This window comes from Limanda limanda, chromosome 14 (assembly GCF_963576545.1).
Source record: "Limanda limanda chromosome 14, fLimLim1.1, whole genome shotgun sequence".
NCBI classification, from domain to species: domain Eukaryota; kingdom Metazoa; phylum Chordata; class Actinopteri; order Pleuronectiformes; family Pleuronectidae; genus Limanda; species Limanda limanda.
In genome coordinates, this window is record NC_083649.1 from 16437222 (window position 1) to 16457998 (window position 20777).

General features: G+C 41.5%; 2 protein-coding genes across 2 annotated transcripts; one reads left to right on the forward strand and one right to left on the reverse strand.

Moving 5' to 3' along the window:
- The first annotated feature begins 7575 nt into the window (after positions 1-7575).
- Positions 7576-9492, forward strand: atf5a (activating transcription factor 5a). The gene is made up of 3 exons (XM_061085280.1): positions 7576-7717; positions 8033-9218; positions 9306-9492. The coding sequence occupies exons 1-3, from the start codon at positions 7576-7578 to the stop codon at positions 9490-9492; spliced, it is 1515 nt and encodes a 504-aa protein (XP_060941263.1).
- A 2964-nt stretch (positions 9493-12456) lies between these two features.
- On the reverse strand, positions 12457-18909 carry stk36 (serine/threonine kinase 36 (fused homolog, Drosophila)). The gene is given in 20 exon segments (XM_061085320.1): positions 12457-12670; positions 12672-13318; positions 13526-13709; positions 13801-13927; positions 14031-14151; positions 14256-14330; positions 15049-15159; positions 15275-15338; positions 15450-15543; positions 15649-15808; positions 15900-16031; positions 16177-16282; positions 16371-16543; positions 16639-16826; positions 16940-17033; positions 17650-17899; positions 17994-18124; positions 18443-18520; positions 18609-18749; positions 18826-18909. Coding segments are annotated over 20 exon segments (3174 nt in total).
- Between the last annotated feature and the right edge of the window lie 1868 nt (positions 18910-20777).

A 20777-nucleotide genomic window follows, 5' to 3' on the forward strand; every position in this document is an offset into this window, starting at 1 on the left:
GAGCGAGCACCGAGACACCTGCACGGCAACCTGAGCTGCTCCCTTGCTGGGGCTGGAGCTGAGGCCGAGGACACACGCGGCAGATGTGTCACGGATGGACGTCTGAGGAGACACTTAATCTGGTGCTCGTATAAAAGAAGCCTGATGCTTTGGTGCAAATGAAGGCTTAGTCTTGACAGAGGTGCTTTTTGTTTAAAATAATTCACAAGTTGGAAAACAGACTGAGCAACCTGCCTTTGGATCTATGAAAGGAGCTATCTAGAAACAAACCGTATTAAACTCGTTCTATTACCAACATGTATTTCCAGTATTTACAATATGATTTTGGAGATTTCTGGAGGAACACTTGGAACATTTCTTACTTCACATAAGCTCAAACTCTTTACATCTCAGAAGCCGATCTGTGCATGTGCAGTGTTAATCTAACTTTCTTCTCTTTTTCATACATTTGTACTTTTCCCTGCAGTTTGTTAACCTTCCGATTAAAAAAGTTTCTTTTAATATGTCAAAAACACTAAAAGGAATACAGAGTTTTGTAGCAAGTATTCTAAAATATTTTTAAAGAGTCATATATTACGCAGCTTTGGTGCCAAATACTTTATGAAATGTTTTTATCAGATTTTTACAATACAAATTTTAATATTAATCAATATACAGTGCAATATTATAAGGGCTTTTCATTCTGATAAATAATAGCATTCATGTGTATTATAAAAAAACATATTTGCATTTTAACAGAAATCATAAATTATAGTCCTGAAATGATATTGTAAAACGACCTTGTATATCTAATGAATAAAAGTATATGATGCATCTGCTGCTTTGTTTATCTGACAAACTAATTTGTTCCAGACAAATGGGCTAAACTGAACACGTTCACTTACCAACCAGCTCCTTCCTTAATTAGTGTTTCTCACAATCAAGTCATTAATTTTTTCCAGCTTTCTTTAAATAACCTCATAAGCCCTTAAACGCTCACACGTTTCATGTTAAATGGAGAGCACACAGAAGGTGCTCGCTTCAAGACACTAGAACTCCTCTATTTACACAACAATAGTCAGGTGGTTGAATTAGTTAATGATCTCATTAACTCGTTAACTGTAGAAGTTGTTGTTAGAGAACTGAAGCCATGTGTTTCTGGCTCAGTGTAATTCATTTGATGTCTTGCCCTGAACTATAGTCTATTTAAAAAAATGGGAAGGAAAAATAAACATGCAGTGAAATTACATGCAACTTAACATGTATGATTCAACATCGAGAAATTTCACATCTGAGGGGGGGAAAAACACGTCACGGAGAAGACGTCTCACACAAATTCTCCATAAACAAGTTTTTTTTTAATATTAATTGCTTGATAAAAATATATGTGTTATTTATCTTCTGACGCCCTCGGTTCAAAACTATGATAGAGATGTGCACGTGCAGACAGATGATAACATGTGAGCGGGGCTGTTAAATTATTTTATAGCGGGGATTGTTGAAATATTTAACAGATGGAATCACTGAAACACACCTTTGCTCCTGACAGGTGCCGATTAGACCCAGCACTGGAAATATAAGAATCCCTGGTTCCATAGTGTAAGTGTTTAGTGATTCAAATGAGCATCCAATTCTGGTATTTAAAAAAATCAGAAATATCTGAAGCTCAAAACATCCGCGTCCCTCTGACCTTGGGAGAGACGTTCACACACGTTGTCTTTGAGTCCCCTGTCTGAATTATAAACAGATCAATGTGAGCTCAATACCGTGGTGATGAGCATGTGTGACACCCAGCCTTATTGTTGGTGAAATATTAATGAGCCAAGGGTGATCACTGTTAAAGATGCAGACCGGCCTCTCCCTGAGGCCTCTGGAGCTTGAGCACGATGGTGCAGGCGTTGAATTAGTGAGGGTCTCTCATGGTTTTGTCAGTATTAATGGGGGGGGGGGGGGGGATATTAACCTCTTCTGAAGACAAGCTCAAGCGCTCTAATGAAATGGAGATGTCTCTCGGCTCGGAGGGCAAGTTCATGGTAAAATCACCTGTCAAATCCTCGCGCTCCCTCACCCATCACAACATTTCACCACAGACGTTTGTAATTTATACGTTTTCAAATCCACATGTGCGTTCATCGTAATTTAGGAGATTAAAGAGAAAAAAAATCTCCTGCCCAGCCCCAAACATGTGCACATGCAGGCACGCGTGGCAGATGAAAGCCTCCAAATAAATCTAAATGCATCTGAAACAGCAGAGAAAGTTCCGCTCCTAATGTGCACCGCTTTGAACAAACCTTCTCCGCTCTCTTTGAAGGAGAATGTAAAATGACAGTCATTAATTCAGAATCGGGTACGTGGCATACAGATCATTAAATTGTAATAGAAGAAACATGTTTTTTTGGGGAGGGAAGAGTTTCGTGGCAAGAACAACAATGATATGGGAAAAATATCCGGAGGGGAGAAGCGCCAGCGTTGACCTAATGAAGCCAACAAAAATACAAATTGTAAAACCACAGCTGCAGCCAGCTACTTTTTATTTCATTGACTACCAGCAATGAAAGGGAAGTGCTCCCCAATTTCACTACAGATAGAAAATTGGAACTATCACACTGTGTGCACTCAGTCTTTATAACGTCCAGTGTTTAGACCACATCATATTTTTCACACTCAAAATTTAAATGCCAATAAATCAGATAAAGATCGATTACTCTAGCTCGTTTTTTTACAGAATTTCTTGCTTTTATGGGTTTGACCTTTGCCCTCAGACAAGTTGTTTTCTTGTGAGTTAAGTAAAGTAGGAATTAGATTTAGATCTGTATCAGTGTAAAGCCAGTCTGGACTCAATCAGCGTGATGTTACCTAAAGTACAGATACATAAAAAATGTATGTCTGTACAGTAATAAAGCAAATGTACTTTGTGACATCGCACCCCTGTATAAACTGTGGAGGAGCACTTGGCGTGAATGAAGATGTGTAAAAGCTGAAAGGTGACAGACGTCCAACCTCTGGGGTTTAAACGACTCTGCAGAGCAGAGGGATACAGCCTGAGTGCTGCGAGTGACACAGAGGAACCACCAGGGACGTGTTCGCCATGTTTGGGATGTGTTCGCTAAAAACAACATGAGAGACATAAGTGAGACACGATCAGTAAATGTTCCTCAAACTCTGATTACTCTGTTGTAAAGGATGTTCTGTTTTTCCACGCTTAATTTGTCATTTTTGTAAATTCTATATTTACAGTGTCCATCAGTCTATGATTCATGTGTCTTGAACACCTTTATGAAAATGTCTGCAGGAGTTAGAGCGAGTTCAGAGTGATGGTCTAAAAACTGACGTCCCAAGACAAAGACACAACAGACGCTGTCGTCCTTCATATCACACACGTCTGCTTCACCACAAAGTCCTTGAGGAACGGTAAAATCAACACAACCATGTGACTGACTGATTCAGATCCGTCATGGCTTTGTGCAAATCACTTTACCCTTGTATACACATTCATGAATAAAAGACGTATCTCATGCTTGTCACTTTATAAAGGCTTGATTATCACTTTTCGTGCCAGAAACAAATGAGAAGGAGCTGTAGCCTGAACACACAAACATGAAAACCGCCACAGATGATCCCCTCCGAGCGGCTCCCATTCACAAGTTTTAAGTAAATTCCGTGTTTTCCTCATATGTTCAAAGAGGGGCAAAAGTTGAGGACAATAAATTCGGAGGGAGATGATGATGAAATGATGGTGTAACCCTCACTAACGCGCCATACGTGCGCTTGGCATGCAGCATTGACTTTTCTGACTTCAGGGCTCAGACACAATATTCAGACAATAAATTAAGGTTTATAATTTTGATGGGCAGCCCTTGTGTTGCTGAAGAAACGTGATAACAAACACCTCAAATATAATTTGATGTTCAGTTTGATCCAAATTTGACATCCTTCATTTCGTTCAGCGGCAAATAAGTTTGGATGATTTGTTTGACGAGAATTAAAAGGGAGAAACAAAGGTATTTTGACTTATTTCACAACTTTTCCTGAATGATGAAAAGGAAATTGAACCTGATCGTGGAGACAACAGGGAAACGCTGCAGCGCTGTGGTGAGCAGCACCTTGGACTTATTCTTATGATGCACAAACAGGAAGCCCTCTGTGGACCAATTAACACAGGCAGAGAGAGCCGTCAGCGATTTCCTGGGAGACCCTTCGACTTCACCAGCTACTGCTGTTTCAATCTGGTCTCCATTACGACCACATTTATCCAGATTGCATCAGGTTGCCTTTCTACAAATCGCTCAAAACTCAGCGATCACACGGCGAGCGATTTGCTGAACAGCTCCCCTGTAACAGAGCTGTCCCTTTAAATGACTCAGATTAACACAAACAACAGAACATTCCACTCAGATTCAGTCTAATCTACAAATATTGAGGTTCTGTAGATTATTTAGTAGTTTCACATGAGTGGAAACAACTCCTCTGCTCTCATTCTGGATAATGTCTTTAAGTGCAATCAATTCAAGTTAGAGGTTTCCCGACTTTCACTTGATACACAAACTCATCGCTCAGCGAACAAGTCCATTAGACACTACAGTGTCCCATCAACATGCAAATTCAGCAGAACTGGAAATAAGACCATTCGTTTTGGCCAAATTATCATGTCACAGACGTGCAACTCAGCAAATGAGTCGGTGGAATGGTTGGACTGGGAGGGGTACGGAAAACAGGCGGAAGGGATAGAGGGAGGGGTAAAGCGAGAGAGGGGTAAAGAGAGGGAGGGGGTGGAGAGAGAGAGAGAGAGAGAGAGAGAGAGAGAGAGAGAGAGAGAGAGAGAGAGAGAGAGAGAGAGAGAGAGAGAGAGATGCAAATCCCATGGCAACAGCTACCAGAAAACAAGTCTAAAATAGGGGGCAGTGTCCGCTATTACTATAGCAACAGGAGAGAAGTACATTCACCCAGCTGAAGGAGAAAAACAAAGCTTTATTCCACACATAATTGTTATTGACAGTCTTTACCAATAAATGAATGTGTCTCACTAACTTAGCAATGGGAAAAAAAGAGTCGACAACATGAAGCGATGATTTAACTTCAATTGTGCAGAGACTCACAGTCATTTTATCAAACTAAGTCTCAGTGAAGTTACGAGCTGACAACTTCTGAGTGAATATGGCAAAAAGATGTATTAAATCAAATTAAGATATAATTATAGCCTCGTAAATGAATTGCCAGACTGGACTATATTTCAATGACAACAACATATTTTCAATCAAAACACAAATGCAAATTAAAAGTGAGATCATAATTCATTTCATTTACACCTATTTACCTGCTCTACTGTATAATCAGAGACTTTTATTTTGAAATACTATATGGCCACATTTTTTTCCGTTAAAAGAAAAGAAACAAGCTCTGTTATATTCTAAAGAACCGCAGCACTGAGCTCCACGCCCGGTTTGTTTACCTCAAACATGTGCACACTCTGCACTGCAGGAGAAAAAAAACACAGTGATGCTCTGGCTGCCTTGCCGAGCATCCACCAATCACAATTCACCTCTCCCAGAATCCAACCAATGGCAGCCAGGAAGCCTCAGCGCGCTCAGCCAATCGGCTCTGAGCGTGGACCACTGATGCAACGGAGATGCAACTGAGCTGAACAACAAAGTGCTGTGAATCAAATAGTCCCCTTCCAAAACAACACCATGCCTCCTTATTATAAAGTACGGCACCTGAATTCTACTGGTTTGTGTTGGAGGGTCGTTTGCACGTAAATCCAAAACTCTGTGCAGGTTGTGGACGTCAGTTTTAGGGTGTGAGTCTGCCCTCCATGCCGTCTCCCATGGCAACAAAGGACCACAAGAGAAAAAGATTACAAAGTGGAACGTTACAGTAATCTGATTACATGTCAGATTACCATGGATACACTTCTACCTTATAAACTCGCAACTTGTCTTGTTTACCATTTACACTTTGAAATCAAACTGAGTAATTGATATCAGAAGATAACATTAAATCCATAATATTTCACCAAACTATAGATTCAATAGTCGACTTCCGTTATAGCATAATTTTGTAATTCATGTCACATTTGCTTAATTTATATTTAACGCCTCTGATGTTTCCTGTTATCCAGCAGGAGCAGAGTGGACAGAAATCGCCGTGTTGTGTCAACATTAGCACAGTGACTGAATGAATGACCACTGGCTGTGGACTGGTCATTAAAGTGAAGGGTTTACTATAGAAACTAACACGAGGAGGCAGCTCTCTAACTTCTGTGGCGGAGCAGCGAGCAGCGAGCGTGCAGGTGGTGGGACGTCCTTCAGCGGGAGTGGGCGGAGGGATCTGCTGTTGTCCCGGTGACGCGGTCGGTTGCTAGGTGTGAGTGAAGTGATGCTTCCCCTGGATGAAGCTGCTCCTCAGTTTACTGCTTGAACACAACAAAGCAACAACTCGCAGTTTCCCGGATCTTTTCCCCCGAGCTGAAAAACAAAAAACAACGGCAACAGCGACGGCCATGGCTTTTTGAATTCGTGAAGCTTTAGGACCCGAGAAGAAAACGTGCTTTGCTTCAGCAACGCACCCCCAAGGGCTCTCCACGTTTTCCTGCAAGAATGGAGTAAGTCGTGGATGTAGTTTGTTGTGTCTCTGTGTGTGTGTGTTTGTGTGTGTGTGTGAGTGTGTTTGAGTGTGTGGAGGAGTTTGTTATTTGGCTGGTTTCTCTACAGTTACTTCTGTTTTAAGTAATTGAATTTGTCTGAACAGTTTATTGTTATTTGTTGTGGTTCCTTCCAGTGTTGTTTACTTTGTTAACAGGGTGTTTTAGGGTCAAAGTCTCTTCTTGTCTTCTTTTAAGAGTGTTGTGTTAGAAGTGATGTTACGATGGAGGACGACACGTTTCTGTCACTTTCAGTTTTCTGTTCCCCTCTCATAGAAATCACTTTATTGACCTTTTTTAAAGAGCTTAAGTGATCAAACCGGTGTAATTGATTAAAAAGGAACATGTAATTGGAAGCGGCTGATCTGCATTGATCCGCTTTAAGGATCAGGGTGTGTCTCACTCAGAGGGATGTGCTGTATATCTGCTGTGAGTCTGGAGCCTCTCATCAACAGTTGAGCAGCTGGCAGCGTCACCAGGTCCCACGTGCTTTCAGTGCATTTTCCTCTGGGGATGTTCAGAGTCCCAGAGGTCACAGCTCTCACCTCCGCATCACTCACTGCTATTTCTGACTGTTTTCATTTTATATCTTTTTTAATCTTCTTTATTTTTTTTAAATTTTATTTGAAATCATTGATTCCATCTATAAATGTGTATATTTAGGATTGCTCAAAAGACCATCATCCTGCTACATGACATCTTCATTTTTCATCACAACAGGCTGAATCATGTGGAAAAAAGTCACCGAAACAGTCAGGAGTGATTTTCCCTGATTCCATCACGTCGACTGAACAAGTTGGATCTGTTCTTTGTCTCTGAACGCCTTCTCCGTTTGTCCTCTAGGTTTCATTATGCTCACCCAGCCCTGCTCTCTGTGGCCCATCTGTCAGACCCCGCTTGCTCTCAGCACATGCTCGGACTTGGACTTGGCCTGAATCGCGGCACCAGCAGACAGAATGATGGCAACATCAGCTTCTGTTTGGAAGGCTTTTCGTGTCTGCCCGGCAGACCCCCTCGCTCTCTCTCACCCACAGGCTAACCACAGCCAATCACAGGGGTGCAGGGGGGAGGTGTCAGAGGAGAGTCAGCACTTAATTGGTGAGTTGCAGTGAGTACGTTTTTTATATTTTTCCCATTTCAGGTGGGCTCGGCACTGCAGCACATACATCCTTCTCGAACAGTAGGTAAAAACTAGCTTGGTCTAATATACGCGACCCGATAGTTTTTCTAACTTTATTCAGAAAAAGATCTTCTTTGCAGAGCTATTAGTTGATTAGGGATTAGGAAACTGCGACGTGCGCTGCTGGATGACTGATGTTTATTTTATATTTTTTCCGAAACACTTTTTTTGCTGTAACATTTTTCTTCACCCGACAGCTTGTAACGACTACAATTTTTTACCCTCTTCAATAGGTGATGGTCTCACTGACTGGATGACGGAAGAAGTGGATTTCTCCTCATACCTCCCAAACCCCCCTTCCCCTCCCTCCTCCACCGGTGCCTCCCTTCCCCCCTCACCCCTTCAGAATGATATCCAGGTGCCCTCTGACTTGGAGGTCATGACCTCCCTGCTGCAGGAGGAACTCGCCCAACTAGAGGACTACTTCCTGTCCGAGCCAGTGCCCGAAAAGGGGCCGAGGCTAGGGAAATGCGACAGGGGTCCTCTGCCGGCGGGTCCTCAGCCGTACAGTCAGCTGCCATATGCATCATACTCGACATCCAACCAACCGGACACCAGCCCACTTCTTGTCACCCTGGCAACGGGAGAACTGGACCTGCTTAGTATCTGTGGCGGGCCCATTGGGCGATCAAAAATTCCAAGACACGCCCCGTACAGCTGCAGTCGCCCCAGTGGGTGTAGTAGGAAAAGAGTCCCTGACGGTGTGAGGTTCAGTGAAGGTTATGATAACAGTTTGTTGAGTTCCAAAGGAAGCAGCTCAGGTAACTCAGCGGTGGACCTGTCAGGAAATTATTGCTGTGGAGAAGACGAGCAGCTGGTAGAAAATAGCTATTGCCTGGGTAGTGCAGTTGAAGTCAGACGATGTGCTGCTCTAGCCAAAGAGGACAAAAACTGCTGTTTCAGTCAAGATGTTATCGGTGGTGGGAAAGTTGTTGGTGGAGGTTTTGGCTTTGGTGGATCCCTGGATGTCCCACACAAGAAAGAGGATTTGTTGATGTATAGCATGAGGGAGGTCAGTGGAATGGCTGGTTGCAAAGATGTGCTGAACAGCATCAAGAGCAGCGTAGAGGTGACAAAAGGTTCCGTCTGTTGGAAGACTGAGAGCAACGAAGGCTGTTATCTTCCACCACCACAGCCCGAGGCCTATCCTAGCTTCTTAGGCAGTGTCAATGAGCAGCTCAAATCAGAGAGTCTCCAGTTAAGGCAACATGATCTACACTGTAATTTCCTCGAGGATCAGGCCCCAGAGTGTCTTTTAATGGCCAGGGAGAGTCTTGACTTGGAGTCGTCAGGGCACAGACAAGCATGTAGGCTAAAGGAAGACCACTGTGACTCAGAGTTTGACCTGGACATCACACCGGGTGAAGGCGGGGAACGCAAACAGAAGAAGAGAGATCAGAACAAAACTGCCGCTCACAGGTGAGTTATAGTTCCCATTTGAATTTCAAATATAAAAAATACATAAGCATGAAAATCTCCATTTAATCTTTCTTCTCCTGAACGCAGGTATCGCCAGCGAAAGAGGGCGGAGCTCGATATTTTGGAGGAACAGCTGCACGGCCTCGAAGGGAGGAACCGGGAGCTCCGGGACAAGGCAGAGTCCGTAGAACGTGAAATCCAGTACGTTAAAGATCTGCTGATCGAAGTTTACAAAGCCCGTAGCCAAAGGCTGAAGCAGGACACAACAGCGTAACACTGAGCAAGTCCGTTTAAAGAGGGAGTAACAGGGAAAATGTGGAGCTTTTTTGAATGTTTCTGATGTTGTTTTTCCACGGTGAAAGGGGTAACTGCATGCTTCGCTAATGTGATCTTTATTTTTTAATTTTAATTTAAGACTGTCCAATGCGTCCACTGCTTTCGCATTCCAATCACCTGAGCCTGCACTGTGCGTTGCAATGCTTAAAAACGACAATCATTTTGAATAGGTCTCGCACCAAAAAAATCTACAAATTATTTCTCAATAATTACTGTTATCTATTATGCAGGTTTAATATTTTTGATGGCCTTGACTTGGAATTGATGTGAGCAATAGCGTTAATTTTTTATTTTTGTCTACTTTAAACTTTTAATTGCATTAACTGTGTCGCCCTAGCAGAAGTAGTCGAATATGTTGTGTCAACTGCATCCTTTTATTCAAGACATCTTTCAGACAGAATATTTTTCTAGAATAATTTCAAATCCACCTTTGAACAGAGGACGATATTTCAAATGTGATAGTTTTTAAATTATAAATGTATTGACTGAAGGATTCGGTGACATACAGATGAGGAAAATAACCTATTGTCAAAAATGTATTTTATTATTGTTACTTTTTTGTGCACAATTTTAATTACTTTAGATCCAATGCAGCCCTAAATATTATTTCCTAAATGGGATTAGTATGTTTTGAGCTTGTCATTATTTATCCGGTGAAGGTCAAGTATCTAGATTTGTTGAAAATGTTACTTTGCTATGTTCACATTTTATGCATTTTATTTTTCCAATGTTTGCATTACATGGGACAAAATCACCTTTTTTGAAACAATGCTTGCAAATATTTTCCAAAAATATAAATTCTGTCACCAAAGGAGAGCTTATTTAATATTTGACTGTCTCAAAGGTGGAAACTGATATCTTATCGTTTTGTTGTAATTTGTGAACATTTTTCTCTGGCACATTAAAAATTGGACAATCTGTCATGCAGCTCAGGATATGCAGCATATTATCCAACATCCTTACAAATAGCAGGAGACATTTGGAGATTACAGACTTGTAAAATAGCTCCTCTGTTCTTCTACGTGGGAAAGATTTGACAGGATTACAGGTTTTCCCAGTGGAAAGAAAGGCTTTTCCATATGTACAAATAATGTAAGTAGTGGTAGTAGTTAACAATCTCATTCTGCATGTTTTTCGCTCTGGAATAGAAAATGTAGGATTTCATGAATGAGTTTCTCTAAACTGCTTGTTAAGGCAATAAGTTTTCTAGGCCTCTGGCTGATCTGCACTAATTTGTAATGACTTTTGTATAATCAGGGAGTGGAGTGTTTCAGCCTTTTCATTGTAGAAACCTAAAGAAGAATCTCATTAGAGTGTTTGTCAAAGCTTTTGCAGTGTTGGCTTTGGTGTGAAAGGATTCTGTATAAATTATTTTCCAGCTCTTTTCTCGCTTTATTCTAAAAAAAAATATTTTTATTTTCCAAATGTATTTAAGACATTTGTTTTGTATTGTTTGTTTAGTTTTTGACAAAAACTGGTGTCACACTGTTGTTCCTCCTCCCCGCCCTGCGGTGTACTATCAACTGTGAATGTGAAAACCAAATACACGTGTAGCCTGATGACAGCAAATCTAAAAGCACATTATAGGGGTTTGTAATCTTATTTTATTTATTTATTTATCCATATTTACTTTGTGTTGTCAATTTTTTCAAAATAAAATATCAATATCAAAGTCCGTGTTTTATTCTGTGTTTTTTTTCTCAGAGCAAAATAATTAAAGATTATTGCCATTGATAACACATCAAAAATAAAACTTCAAATTCTCATTGTGGTGGCACCTCATTATTTTTTGGTAAAGATTTTATAAATCTCTTTTTCCTCTGGTTAAAGTGAGGACCTCCGGAGCCAGACGGACTCCCTCTCCTGTCTGACCCAAGCTCGCAGGCCTGGTCCCGGATAAATCCCACACACTCAACAAGAGGAAACAACACATTTAATCTATCTTCACTAAGACAGATTTTTTTAGCCCATGCTGCAAAATGAGAACTTCAGATGGACTTCACTTATTTAACATCCGACCTCCCGAAAAATGAATAGTGGTGCTTTAAGCGCAGTTTCCCTGACAGTTAAAATAAAGTGATTTCAATCTTGAAACCTGTTTCTTGCTAAAAAAAATAAATAGTGATAGACCGTTAAATATGTCAGTCAAATATGGCACCTTGAATGTTTTATTTTAATGTGAAAATCTGAAATATTCCTCTCTAATTAAACAGAAATTCTACCATCATTTCTGTGCAACACTTCCATTTATGGAACTGGACCCACTATTGTCGTGAAAATTAACTTCAGTTTCCAGTACAACAAAGTGCACAAGTTTATTTTTTATTTGCATAATTTTAACTCAAAACTATATACATTTTGTAAATAAAATAAGACACTAAAAGAAAAATGACAAAACATAAGAAATGATCATCTGTCATCCTCTTCCACATCATTCTGAGACAGGAGGAAGTCACGGGCGGCTGTAAAGTAAGAAGTGAGAGTATTTTTTTACCACCCTGCCATCACTCATGAAGCGAACTCAGTCACAGCTGTCCAATGAGCTGCTGATAGTTGTTTCTCAGCGGCGTAGACGGACAGCAGGACCTTCAAACAAACACGAGAGAAAAGTCACTATTTGAATTTAAAGTGCTCACTCACGTACAGAGAAGTGTGAGAGATTGAAAAAAGATATTTCAAAAAACTCGAGGAAGAAGATGCAACGAAGTATTGACATTTTGCTAATACAGAAATATCTGTGTTAAATTTCTTATGTAAAAACTAAATATACTCTTAAAGCTCATGTGTGTGTACTTTCTGTAATAAAATATATGACAATTACATAAAAAACTCCTTTCTAGCCAAATTTTCAAACCAGAAACAAACTCAACGTTACTGTCTATACTGTCCTCTGTCCCTTTCATTACCTAATGGATGCGTCCTGCTCGCTGTAAAGTCACAGGGTTGCAATGGCAGCTTGTCTCACTGCATTATGGGAATCCATGCATAAAGCTCTCAAAGGTAAACTGGACACGTCTTTCTTTAACAAGGACACAAGGCCGTCAACATTTAGCAGGTTTCCTAGGGCGACGCAACAGTGGAGCCGTGTGAGGGCGTCAGTGTCAGTGATGAGACACTGACGCCCAACCTCCCCCCTCCTCATCGTCCGTTTCCAGATCTGCTGGCTCACTGTCTGAATATTTGTGTCTGTTTTGTTTCTTCTCGTTGCTCCGCTTGTTGTCCATGTCCATTTTAAACCCTGGCCTCGCTGCAATACATCCCAACCAGTTGCCCACTGTCCTGCAAGCCGTTCGCTGCACATACAAGCAGGAATCATCAAGACAGCCTATCATGCTTTGGAAAATGTCAGGCGGCAGGGTATGAGGCCTGAACGGATCCAGATTGCCCAAGAGTATGCAGGTGGTGGCCCTGACGCCGTCATGAGGGTGAGCCAGCGCCTGGTGCAGCACCGAGGCGTCCAGGTGAAGCTGAAGGCTGGCAGGCCAAGCGGAACACCGGGCTACTTGGGACAGCAGAGTTAAGAGCTCCACTGCAGAGTCCCACAGCTCATCCTGCTGCAGCAAGTCAAAGAGCAGAGAGCTGGCAGTTCTGGTTAACAGAGTCTGGTGTTTGGAGGCAGCGAGCTGTCGGTCCCTCGGTGGTGAAAACAGACCACAGGCGGCTTTGCTGAGGCGGGGGACGGAGCGCTCGGGGTCACACAGGAGCAGACGGCTCAGCAGGGAGAGAGGCAGCTCCAACAGCAGAGGAGGAAGAGTTTGAATAACCTGCCAAAGCATAAAAAAAAAAATAAACATCCTGACAAGTTGTCACATCAAACAGCCGACAACAAACAAGACAATCCTCTCACAAAAACACAGAGGCATTTAGATGTACAGTAGCGTGTGTCTGATGTGAGCAAGAGTTGTGCTGTGTTGCATCAGAGAATCAGTTTGTCAGCCACGTCTTTATTAGAGGAATGGGAAGGCTCGAACCTGCGCCAGGCTTTCGACAATACCACAACTGTCATACAGCAGGAGCATGTTGGACATAGTGTGTGAAGGCAGGTCCAGGGCAAATGGAAAACACAGCAAGTGGCAGGTCAATGTGGTCATGCTTTGGTGACTCAGATCTACTTCCAAACTCCTGGGACTGCAATCTTCAGCAAACAAATGAAGACTGTAGGGTATAAAAAGGGTTATTGTTAGCTCCGAGTGGAGTGGCTGTGCAGCTCGAACATTTACATGAAACAGTAGACTAACTAAGTTACCAGTCAGTGCCCAGCAGCCGACCAAGAGTGTATACGCATCTCGATCCACTGTCAGAAAACAGAGGGATGCACGAGAGTGGATCCTCGGTGAAGAGGAAGAAAGCAGTAGACAGAAAGGAAAACAGCCCTGATGTAAAGAGAAAACAACAGAAATGTATTATGTATGTAACAATCTTCATATACAGTCTGTGGTTCTAATCAGTTGGACCTCATATGATGAATATATTTACCATTTGCCGAACAGAAGTCTGTGACTGCTGTTGTCTTTGCTAGTGAAGTTCCAATTTGTTTCCACAAATCCAGAAACACAACTGGATCTAAACTTGAAGATCCAGAGCCTTTTTTTTCATTCTGTTAAAAAGAAAAAGAAACATCAAAAGAAAAACACAGAAAATATTAAAGGTTTTCTTCTTCACATCAATTTTTTTTAAATTAAATTACAGGTATTGTCTTACCTCAGAGAGTGTGTGTAGGAGTAGAGACAGCAGACCATCACAAAGGCCCCAGCCGGAGGGAAGAGGAAGCAGCGGCTGACGAGACAAGAGGAGAGGGATGCACTTCAAACAGAGGAGGATCACTTTAAACTTTGCATCAAAAACTTAAAGTATACGGAAGAGTAAATGAATCACTCATCACTGACTCAGTAGCTCATACAGTGTTGGAGGAAGTACTCAAACATATTACAAGTTAGACCAATATGAACTCAAGTAAAAGTAACATTACGGTAGATTACTTTTTTTACTTGCGTAAAAGTTCTTCTAGTACTTGCTTTTAAATAAACTTAAAGTATTAATACTTCCCCAGTGTGGCCTATCTGCTAATGCAACAGTCTACTACATCATTAACTCTGTCTAGTGTACATTTTGTTTAATACAAGAATAAAAGAGACTCTGACATATTTATAAAGAATGTTGCTGCTGATACTGCTGAAAACACTCATATTAATTAATGGCAGCCAGTGGTCTCTTCTACATCTATTTCAGGGTGTTCTTCCGCACCAGTGATGCTGCTGCTGGAGGTGGGGTCTTATTGTCTATTCTGACTGGATCAGTGCAACTTAAAAGTATATAAAACAATATGAATATGTAACACATCACATTGTGAAAATGCAGATGAGAACAGATGTTTGATGATATATGTGGTGGATTAAAACAGTCCCTGAAATCAAATCTACCCAGGGACAGACACATGTAAAATGTACTGAGGTACTGTAAATGTAAATGTATATTGCTACATCCCAACACTGACCTCATATGAGTCCGAAAGCAGGTTTTGCAGCAGGGAGGTTAGACTGTTCACATCAGCTTTGACATCGACGTTATGTTGTGTAAACAGACACAAAACAGACGCAGCCAAAGGCTAAAAAACAAATGTAGAAACAGTTACAGTATATCAGAAAACTGGCAAGAGTCATAGTAAATGATATGTGAACATGGTTGAGAGCTTCTATGGATGAACTTGAGTGGGTACTTACTGACAAAGGAAAGAAGTCTGGTTGACTAAGAATTGCAAGAAAGGGCTTGGTGAACTCTTCCAGTCTAGAGTAAGAGAACAGTTGATGAGCTGCATTAGATGAGGGACTGTGCTGTATGATACACTTGGTATTTAACACATGAACAGAATCAGCTTCAGTGAAGACCATAACTTACCTGTGATCTTCTTCTATCGAGTCGGGGTGTTTATCCCAGTAGATCATGACGACTGCAATAATTTCTCCAAGTGCTGACACACTCCACGGTCGCTGAGCAGGAAAGACACATACCAGAAAGGTCAGGAATATTGTGGACTGATGCCTGACAATGCATTAATACGTAAGTGATATGTATCTAACCGGGATGTAGTCTGGGTTTTCTACAGTAATGTGGACAACGTCCAAGAGGACATGGGGAAGTCCCAGTTCCTGGCCAATGTAGTTGGACTCCTTAAGGTCAGGGGTCTGTAGCAGGTTGCGCAAGACCTTCAGCGGTTGGTGAATCTGCCATGCTTCTTCAACAGTGCCACCTGTTAACTAACCAAACAACAATAAAGAAGAGATTAAATTTAAAATTCTCTCTGAGGAAGTGTTGATTTATGCACAGTTGAAAATGTTACCTAATTACCTGAAATGTAAAAAACAGAATCTTGTCTCTAAGTTGAGGTATAATGGGTTTGTAATTAAACTGCTCTCTCTGCTGCTTGCTCTGATCAGATTCTTGGGCCAGTTTTTCCCAGTACTCCACACTGTCAACATTCTGAAAGGGTGAGACAAGACAGCAAACACTATATTTATTACAAGGGCACATTTGCTAGTTTAAGATAATGTATACATATATAATGGAACAAGACACTAAATACGAAATGTCTTTATATCAGCAGGAAGAAAAAAAAAGCACTGACCTGCTGGTTATGACTGATATGTTTGATGTCATTGCGTCTACTCAGCAGTTGTGGGACGACCTTCATTGACAGAAATTCCTTTTCGTAGTCTATGCTGATCTGACCCCTGCAGAGGAAATACCCATAACCATGAATACACACTTAAGCCGGCTCTGGTTATATAATGTATCTTTAATAAAAACTTCCATAAATACCTGGGTTTTGATATCACGCAGGCTTGAGTCTTTGGGTTGAGGACTTGATTGGCAGCGCCGGATTTAGCTCTGACAGATTCACCTGAGGTTCCAGAACCATCACTGGGGAAGGGCGTGGCTCTGCGGAGCTTTGACGCTTTTGCGGAGTCGACCCTTATATTTTCCACTCCAGGCTTTGTAACCTAGTAATGTAAACAGAACAGTTTAAAGCTCCTCCATGGATTTCAATGGGACTAATTCAATGAAGGAAAATGAACTGGCTTCTCACTTTAGCTTTACCACAATCTACTGGTTTCTCTCGGCCACCGTTGTCCCTCTGCTCCGAGTCATTTCGCAGAGATCTACTACGTCCAGGAGGCGGTACAGTCTTCTCTGCCACTTGCTGAAGTTTAAGCGCCATCATGTCAGGGCTGGGTGGGACGGTCAAAGGGCTGATAACGTTTGTTTCTTCCAACACTTTACCAACACATCAAAATGGGGATAAAGCAGATATCAGAATTATCTGAGAAAGGTAGATTATTACGATACATTTTTTTATTTCACAATCTCTTTAAAGCTTAAAGCCTCACCTAGAACACAGTCAGCAACAAAGGGATGGTACAGGAGATCTGGCCATGACAATCGCTTCTCAGGGTCTTTGGTCAACAAACCTTTCAGAAAACTCTGCGAGGAAAATATTAGATAAGTTAATGTATACTGTCCCATCAAATAATAAATGATGTCCCCCTTTAGCAGGTCTATAACTGAAGATACTGGGGCCATGTTCTCAGTATAGTCACTTTCAGACGTGCTCTGAATTTCAAATAATCTCCTGAAATGATCCGCAGGGGCTGTATGTGAGAAGACAAATGTCCCAGTCAAGTGCTCCAGACCTTCTCCAGAGTTTCACTTATAAAAACTCTGAATAAGGTCAGAAAAAACCCATGTTAGAATACAGCAGGACACAGCAGGAGGATTCACAGCAAGATAATGGACATGTTTAACACATGGTGGATGCAAATATGAAATAGAATTGTTGCAATACACGTAGAAGTCATGACCCTGTTGTGCTGAGGTTCTCCAGAGTTTACATCTAAAAACAGCTTATATCTAACTACTATGGTGACATCCTGTCCTTGAGAACATGTCTGAGTCCCCTCGTTGTAAAGAGGACTGAAAAGACTTTATGTTTACGTTGTTAAATCAACTTGCTCTTTTGGAGATCACATTTTCATACAGTGAACCTCTTGGATTTGATCCAGGCATTACACAACATTGTTAAAATATAGCGTTAACCTACCGTGCAGGGCGCGCTCATCGTGTCTGGCCATTTTACTTGATCTCCCACGATAAGTTTCACCAGGTGGAAGAGGGAGTTGCTGTAGAACGGGGGTGTGCCAGTGTGGAGCTCGTAGAGGATGCAGCCTAAAGACCAGAGGTCAGACGTGTGGTCATATGGCTTCTCATCCACCAGCTCAGGAGACATGTACAGTGGCGTTCCCTTGATAGAAGTCAGCACCAAGGTGGAAGTGCTCATGAGCCTGGCAAACCTACAGGAAGATTGCAACACATATGGTTATCCTGTGTGGAAGGAGTTAATACAGATACATTTTGCTTCAAAAATAATACATGTACTGTACCTACCCAAAGTCACAGAGTTTCACCACCCCTCCTTTCCCCAAGAGTATGTTTTGTGGTTTCATGTCACGGTGAAGAATGCGATGGGAGTGTAAATAATACAGGGCTGAGACCAGCTGGCAGGCGATCTCACGCACCTGAGAAGGAAGGAAGGGGGAGCAAAAGGTTCATGTGAAAACTACAGTATGTTAAGTCTAGTAATAACAATAATATTAACAAAAAATAAGAATGCTAATACTAATTCTATTTGTATAGCGCTTCTAACAATGCTCAGACACTTTACATAAAATTAAAAAAGAAAAGTTGAAGCTTCTTTACACTGGCTTCCATTACGTTTTGGAATTGATTTTAAGTTTCTTTTAATAACTTATAGGGCACTTATTTGTCTGATTGCTCAATATATTGGGGACATTTTTTCTTCATATAACCCTGCTCGGTTCAGTGACAGTGAATACCTGGCTCTCCGGGAAGTTCTGCTCATCCAGAAGAATCTGGAACAGCTGACCCTCTGCATACTCAGTCACCACCACAACCTGTTACAGAGGATTGCAGTCACCGGATTATAAAGATTGTGAGACAATAATAATCGGAGTGCGTTTTAAAACACGACAGTTCACACACGTCAGTTTCCGTGTCGAAGCTGTCGAAGAACTGGACGATGTGAGGGTGCTGGAGATCTGCCATGATCTCGATCTCTCTCTTCAGGCTCCGCAGCTCCTTCTCGGATCGACCCACCTTCGGGATGAACTTCAGGGCCACGACCTGGAGGAGACACACGGGTCAAACCGAGGGGCCGACAGTCAAACAGAAGGTCAAACTTTAATCCTGCTGCACTCACCTGACCCGTGCATTTATTCCTCCCTTTGAAAACTCGACCAAACGAGCCTTCACCCACCAGCTCCTGCACGCGGTACGAGTTCATGTCGACGTATTCTCAGTGAGGGCAAATTCAAAAGATGGCCACGGTAACCCGTAGAGACGCTTCCTGTGTCAACACAACCTGACACTGATATCAGCCGCCTGTGATAGGTGCCACACTGTCTAAAGGCAGCTGGCTTTGATGCCACACAGTTGAATGGCAGCTACCTTTGTTGCCTCACTGTTTGGCATCTGCCACGTTTGCCACAATGATGGAGGCAGCTGCCACTGTTGCCAGAGGTGTTTGGGGGCAGTTACTTGTCACTGCCGCTACACTGTCTCGGAGCAACTAAAGCTGTTTGTGTTTTCCAATGAGATATATACTGGTTCATGGAAGTTTATTGGATAGTTTGTTAGTATTCGGGTTGGACTCAAAATGAATCAAGACAATTTACTGACTACATCTGTACCAAAGTAGATGGAAATACAACAAAGGAACAACGTTTGTAGTAACGTTAGGACCAGGCACACTCTCCATTTATATTTATTCATTCTAGGCTAAATTAATGTATTCAGTGTTTTTGTTTTACAAGGCAGCAAAGACAGGCTCACACAGTTTGAGTTCACAATTGCATGTAAACCATATACAGTTGTATTTATTATCATAAATTGACTTTGGCCTAACTGTTTCTCTCAGGACAGGATCTGCTGTGGCAGCTGACAGCTGCCTCAAATTACGGCAGCCTCTCTACGAGCTGCTGCTGCCACGATAAAAATAAATAAAACACTCCAAACGTTGTATGCGTAAGTTAAATCGCTTGTTTTGAGAATTGTTATTGTTTTTTAAAATATTTATCAACAACAAAAAACTGAATTCGCAGCTGGCTTTTCTTTGGACAGCCCCAAAGCAAGGGTCCCTAGCCCTAGCAACTGCTGTTGCTTCCCTGGCAACTGACAACAAACCATGCGGCTGACTTCGTTCAGACAATAAAATACGCTTTGTTAAAAAAAACTGAAAACTAGATAGAACATTAATATAATAATGAATATTATTGTCTAACTCGCTGCTGTCATCCTGTTTGAGTCTCCAGTTCCACTGCACTGACATCTACTCACAAAACAACCATTATACATCAATGTTGAGCAGACAATAAAACTATTGTTTTGAATCAGCATGCTATCATTTTCACATCTTGTAAGCATGTAGGGACGGATGTAGGCCCAAACTGGATTGTCTCTCAGTAGAGCAAACACCTCCCCAACAGGCTCCTGATGAAACCACATCTATACTCAATAGTTGCACATTATTAATGGGATCTGCTCCACATTTCACAGACTCTCATAAATATCAGTCCCCTTACAACATGCCTGCTTTTTTCCCATCAAGATCCATGAATTGTTCATTAAGAAATCGTTGCAAATGTTAAAAGACATCTTGGCGGATGCAAAAAGTAACAAAAGTGCATTCATTTATAATCACATAAATCAAAACTACACTGCAAATAATCACACTGTTCCATAGGAGTAGTTAAGTTAATAAAACTTAAACTCTGCTTATATATTTTGTTTTTGTGGCCAAAAATGTCATCAAATTTACTGTGTCTGCTTTATGATTCAACCAATTCCTCTCCAGACTCAACATGAGCTCTACTCTAGTGCCACCAAATGGCCAAAGTTCCACTGCACTATGAGCAAAATCAGTGTCGCTCTGTTCACCGATTTGTTGTGTGATGACAACCATTACAGGACATATTAATCAATGTTTGGGGCTTACATTTGTTTTCTTACCTCAGCCAAATGCATCACTGGAGCATTATGTGAGCGATACATAATTATTTTGCACTTTTTATTGACGAATCGGGCCAAAATAAAATGCGACTGGTGATTTTATTGAAAAGAACCAACTAAATGCATAATAAAATAATGGAATAA

Excerpts from the sequence above, each read along its gene's own strand:
- atf5a (XM_061085280.1), top strand. The coding sequence starts at position 7,576 with ATGATGGCAACATCAGCTTCTGTTTGGAAGGCTTTTCGTGTCTGCCCG. Across the intron at positions 7,718-8,032 it reads GGAGAGTCAGCACTTAATTG|GTGATGGTCTCACTGACTGG; the intron begins GTGAGTTGCAGT and ends CCTCTTCAATAG. Across the intron at positions 9,219-9,305 it reads AACAAAACTGCCGCTCACAG|GTATCGCCAGCGAAAGAGGG; the intron begins GTGAGTTATAGT and ends TCCTGAACGCAG.